This window comes from Mercenaria mercenaria, chromosome 16 (genome assembly GCF_021730395.1).
Source record: "Mercenaria mercenaria strain notata chromosome 16, MADL_Memer_1, whole genome shotgun sequence".
Classification (NCBI taxonomy): Eukaryota; Metazoa; Mollusca; class Bivalvia; order Venerida; family Veneridae; genus Mercenaria; species Mercenaria mercenaria.
This window is the reverse complement of record NC_069376.1, coordinates 1,383,341-1,389,672: the sequence shown is the minus strand read 5'-3', so window position 1 is coordinate 1,389,672 and position 6,332 is coordinate 1,383,341. Positions and strand designations below refer to the sequence as shown.

The window sequence follows — 6,332 nt, the reverse complement described above, 5'->3', positions numbered from 1 at the left end:
GAGGAAAAGCAGTGTGCAAGACCCATAACTCTTCCTTGCTAAATTTTTTAATTATTTCCCTTTGTTTAATCCCCCACCTGGCAGAGGGATTATAGGAATGGTCTGTGTCCTTCCGTCCGTAACAAAATCGTGTCCGGTCCATATCTCCTAAACCCCTTGAAGGATTTTCATGAAACTTGGGTCAAATGATCACCTCATCAAGACGATATGCAGAACCCATGAGTCAGCCTTGTCGGTTCAAGGTCAAGGTCACAACTCAAGGTCAAAGGTTTAAGCCTGCCATTTTGTGTCCTTAAAGATATTGGTTTCAAACTTCACCAATAGATAGACCTCAATGATTAGAAGTGCAGTGACCAAGAATCATAACTCTGGCTTCCTTGATTTCTGAGTTATTTCCCTTTGCTATTTTCAGATGAAAATTTTGTTTGGGCCATATCTCCATTGTTTTTAAAGATAATGACTTTAAACTTCATCATTAGATATATCTCTATCTGTAGAACTTCAGTGACTAAGAACCATAGCTCTTGCTTCCCTAAGTTTTGAGTTATTTCCCTTTGTTGGTTTTCATGTAAACATTTGTTCCAGCCATATCTCCACAGTCCTTAAAAGTATTGACTTCAAACTTCACTAATAAATAGACCTTGATGATTAGAAGTGCAGTGAACAAGAACCATAACTATGGCTTCTTTATTTTTTGAGTTATTTCACGTAAATGATTTTATTTATATAGAACTTACCCAAGGTGTCTCGTCCTGTCACATCCTGTCCCATTGTTTTAAAAGGTAAAATATACTGCATCAGAGCGCTGTGTGGAGTATTTGTCATTCCTGTGACAGTTCTAGTTGGGTTTGCATATACTGTTTTAATATAGTTAATAGTTTTCAAGTTCTTAGTTTTTGAAATTTGCATTTTCAGTTCTGTTGACAGCAATCATTTTCTTGTATTGGAAACCTGTGTTTTGCAATGAACACCGTATTTCTTTTATAAAAGACTATGGCAACGGCATTGCTGATATAGTTTACAATTAATATGATTATTCTTAAATGTTAACTTACGTGTTTAGCTTGACTATTTGAAGAATATGGGCGGGGGGGAGCTGTCCTACATGCCTTGATGTTGGTGTCAGACCTACAGTTTTTTTTTGTACAAATCCACATTATTCCTCAACCATTTCAGATATTGCTTTAAAACTTGAAATAAATGTTTACTATCACGACCTCCATCTTAAGGCAAGAAGGGGTAACTCTGTTGGGGATTTGGACTTAAATTCTGGCCCTTTTTCAACTTAACATTCTTGGTCAAGATTTCACGCCAGTTTCTTAACAATTACATTACTGCTTTTAAACTTGGAATGCTTGTTTACTATTGTCACTACCAGCTGTAGGCTAGGATGAATAACTCTGTCAAATTTTTTTTCCATATTACATCCCTTTTTCAACTAAATTCTGTTTAAGGGCTAAGTTACATATTATTCTTCAAATAGTCAAGCACGCTGTTTAGGAACAGCTTTTTTCAATTTTAGCAGCCTGTTCTTTTCCTGTTATGTTTTACATTAGTCATATATGCTTCAAAAGGCATTTGCTTTGATGAAAGGGTTGAAAATAGTGCACAGTCAGAGACCCATTTTAAGCTGATTTAGCACAAAGAATATCATTTCAGCACTTAATTTGGTTAGTTTGTATAGAAATTATGTCTAGCAATTGTCCAAAAATGTGCATGCATGAACATAGGTTCACGAGTGCTAATGATAGTATGATCACTTATCACCAAGTATGATGTTATATGTCTTAAGTTTATTTTTCAATCTTTGGATTACAAAGAATTAAACGAGTTGTTGTTTGTTGTTTTTTCTCTCCAAATTTTGACCATACCTTATTTGTGTTGAAAATCAAGTAATTATTAATCCTACAACTTTTATCCATGAGAGTATATACCTTGTTGTCCTTTATTATTGGCCTACCTATACTCATTATTGAATACTAGTAGAGGATAATGATCCGCTACGGTTAATGATGTAGGGATAACGCATGTTTTTTCGTGTTATAACATCTGCAGAATCCCGAGGGATTGGTTTGTGCCCGAGCCCGTTAGGGCGAGGGTACCAACGTATCCCGAGTGATTCTGCAGATGTTATAACACGAAATAAACATGCGCTAACGCTAATCTAGCATACAACGCTTAAAAACTGATAAATGAATACAATGTCACTCAACGTCATTAAATTTCCACGAAATACGCGGGAATGTCTGAGTTGTTTTTTTACGTTGACGTCATTTCGGTTTGAATTATCCGTTTTGGGGCCGAATGACGTTTACGCTTTGCCACGGAACGCGTATATATAAAAAAAGGTGCTATAACAGCACGCGAGCGCGAGAATCTCTCTGTTAACACACGTTTTCTCTCCTGTTAAAACACCACCGAAAAGTGACAAGAACAGCAGTTTTATGCTAGAATGGACATTAATTTCACCAAACAAGAGTGGCAAAATGTCACAAAATACGCCCGTCTGAGTTGTGGTTAATGATAATGACCAAAAAATTTAAAGGCCTTATATAAGTAATGATTAGAGTTTGTCAAAATATTATTAGCACCATTAGTATCGCATAATACTATACCTCAAATACATGAAGTGTTAGAAATTAGCCTATCAATGTGCATTATGCCCACAAATATTTACACCAAGTTCGGTGAAAAAGGAATGAAAATTGCTGGAGTTAAAGAGGGACAAGGCTAATTTTGCAAATTTACGATAGTTTAGGGCAATAACTCGAGGCTCAAGCGATATCGATGGTTATCAAACTTGACAAACATTTTCACCAAGTTTGGCAAAGATCCGATAAAAACTGTTAAACCTTTAGAGCGGACAATGCCAATTTGGTCGATTTTGGACCATTCAAGGGCCGTAATTCACGGGTGCCAGGGGAGATTTGCCGCTGGTTATCGAACTTCAGCGAGATATTATGCCCATAAACATTGACGCCAAGTTTGGTGAAAATCCTATGAGGACTGTTTGATCTTGAGAGCCGACAACTTTTGTGGACGCCGCCCGCCGCTGGTAATCACATATTAATACGTCCCATCTTAGGACTGTCGTATAAAACACACAACAAACCGTAAAGGAGCCTGTGTTCGACAGGCATAAGAGGTAATTTACAACTGTAAATATATGTAATAAATGGTGTATTACTGTCTTTCATCAGTATATAAACGACATTCGGTGTGTTTATAAAGTTAGTGAGAAGTCCCATGAGAGACATCCTTTGCAATTTAAACGACGTCAGGCTCTTTTCTCACAGGAAAGGCTATGCAAATGTAAATATCGTGACTTGTTCCCGACAATTTTCACACAAAACTAACAGCAAGTTGTGGTCAAGGCTTTTAGCTTGTACGCAATTTTATTTCCTCGGTTTCCTTTTCAGAGCCTTCTCATGCAACATAATTATATTATGTGACAATTCTCAAAACCTTCTGGTATACATTGATACCAAAGTTAGGACAAACCCAATTTCTAGGACATTCCCGGGTCAGTCTATGCATAAACTGGTCTCTGATGTCAGGAATATCAAGTTGAAAGATAGGGGTTTCATTTAATGGTTGATTAAATTCATTTTCGTGTAAATGCAACTGATCCATGGCATCGAAACCGTCCTTCAAAATGCCAGAGGCCCACAAGCAGTTGGGAGAGGAACGAACTGTCCTAAGCCTGTGAGAGGCCCAAGCCTCTCTCCAGATATCCAACTTTTCATTGATTTTGTCCTTGTAAACATAATGCAGTGCAAACAAATGAATGGGGTTTAAAGCATCCAGAATATCTTCATCCTCCATAAACGAAAATAAGAGATAGTAGTGAACAAGAACTCCGTCATAAACGTCTCGCCAAAGTCTCTCTATTCGTTGATTGTGTGTGCTTTTCCCGGTCAAAATCCCATGGGCACCTCGGTTTTCAAACATGAATTCTGCTATTCGAATATTTTCCATACCCTGGTCAGTTCGTACACAACGAGGGGTGCCGAACGTTTCAGTAGCTTCGCGGAAAACTTGAAGCAACGAATCGGATCTATTGTTGTCTAAACATCGTAAAGCTGTCACCAGCCGACTGAATCCATCAATCGCACCCGAGATGACAAAACCCCACCTAATCAGTTTGTGATTAGTGTCAACGTGCCACATGTGATTTGGTCCTTGAACGTGGTAAGTCCGCCGATGCAGCCGACCTAGCTGTCTTTCTTTAATTCCAGGTTCATCGTGCTCATGTAGAATGTCTCTAAGCCGATATCGTTGTATCTAAAACAGATAAAACTGACATGAAAAGGTGATCTGCACCGCAACTCGAACATGATCTACAACTCGTTCATTCGTTTGTTCGTTCACTCACTCACTCACTCACACACTCACGCACTCACTCACTGAAATTGGTGTCGGCTCGTGGCATGATCTAAATTATACAAACTCTGGCTACCATAGTGTCCGGTAAGTGTTTTGGGGTCAATGACGGTGATATATGGCAACTTTTCAGACGGTCAAAGTTGTTTTGCCAGGTTGTGTAGGTCAGCCCACGGTATTCGCAAAATTGGATGATGTACATGAAGCTGGAATTCAAATGATGTTCAGTTTCAAACAAGTATAATTATCTGATTAAATGATTGACGGTTTGGCCAGTCATTTTCTCAATGATAAGTACATTGTTGTTTAACAAAAATAATGTACTCACATGCACACCATTCTGTCGGAGAATTTCCGCCAACATTCGTTCGCCACACTTTGGGAAATCTTGAATGGTCTGCTGAATAAGAGAAGTTAGTTCCTCATCACCAATGTCCGAAAACGTCAATTTCTTTAATCCAAATACACGCATTCTTCGATAAACAGTACTTTCGGAAACACCCAATAAATGAGCAATTTCAGATATTTTGAAACCAATGCATATGAGACCTTCTAAACTTTCTTTAGGTATATCATAACAAGGTGCCCCACCACCAATTCCTGGTACAGTACACGGTGTTGACGATCCATACAACATACAAGCTGTTCTCAATTTCATAATTTCTGATGTATCACTTAGTCCTACACAACGCATATCATATAACGACATCTTGCAAACTATATCAGGGGTTATATTTTCCTTTTCGAATGCTGGTACTACTCGTTCTAAGCCGATATGTTTCAAAATTGATTCCATTTCACATATCGATGAGTACTATTGTATGATTGATACCAAGTGACATGATGCATGTTGACAAAATAACTCGAATTTTTACAACAACCCTTAATTAATAACTACTTAACATAATAAGACAATGAATGGACAAGTCAAGAACACAAACTGACAAAACAACACGTTCATTTATTATAATAACACACTGTATAGACAAGATCACGTGCATATTTGACAAGATAACTCTACGTTTTGACATAATAACACACAGTTTGAACATAATGACATACTGAATGGACAAAACAACATCATAGTTTGACAAAACAACACGTTCATTTAACATAATAACACACTGTATAGACAAGATCACGTGCATATTTGACAAGATAACTCTACGTTTTGACATAATAACACACAGTTCTAACATAATGACATACTGAATGGACAAAACAACATCATATATTGATAAAACAACACGTTCATTTAACATAATAACAGAGTGTATAGACAAAATTACATGCATATTTGACAAGTTAACTCTACGTTTTAACATAATAACACACAATTTTAACATAATGACATACTGAATGGACAAAATAACACACACTTTTAACATAATGAAATACTGAATGGACAAAACAACATCATATTTTGACAAAACAACACGTTTATTTAACATAATAACATACACTTGAAACATAATGACGTATTGAATGGACAAAACAACATCATATATCGACAAAACAAAGCATGCACTTAACATGATAGCATAGGGTATAGGCAAGTTCGCATTAAATTTTGGCAAGATAAAAATACTTAGTAACATAATGAAAAAGCCGTTGATCATAATAAGATATTGTTTTGACAAGTCAACACCACATACTGACAAAACAACTTATGTTTTTAACATAATGACATCAGTTTAAAACCACTGTATTTATGGACAAGATGGCACAATTTTGTAACATAATAAAATAGCATTTTAGCATGATAAGACTCTTTACAGCCAAATCAACATAGCATTCTAACAAAACAACCCATTCGCTCAACATAATAACACACAGTATAGACATGTCCACATGCATTTAGACAAAATAACTGCACATTGTAACATAACAACACGACCGATTAACATAATAAAACAGTGTGTGGACATGTCAACACCACATATAGACAA

The 6,332-nt window shown here is 36.7% G+C and overlaps 1 protein-coding gene across 1 annotated transcript; it reads right to left on the bottom strand.

The window, feature by feature from the left end:
• Positions 1–3,192: 3,192 nt before the first annotated feature.
• LOC123541283 (uncharacterized) lies at positions 3,193–5,280 on the bottom strand. Its single transcript, XM_045326699.2, has 2 exons — positions 4,712–5,280; positions 3,193–4,284 (listed from the first exon to the last, which is right to left on the bottom strand). Exons 1-2 carry the CDS (start codon positions 5,177–5,179, stop codon positions 3,445–3,447), a joined length of 1,308 nt encoding a protein of 435 aa, XP_045182634.2. The 5' UTR covers positions 5,180–5,280; the 3' UTR covers positions 3,193–3,444.
• Between the last annotated feature and the right edge of the window lie 1,052 nt (positions 5,281–6,332).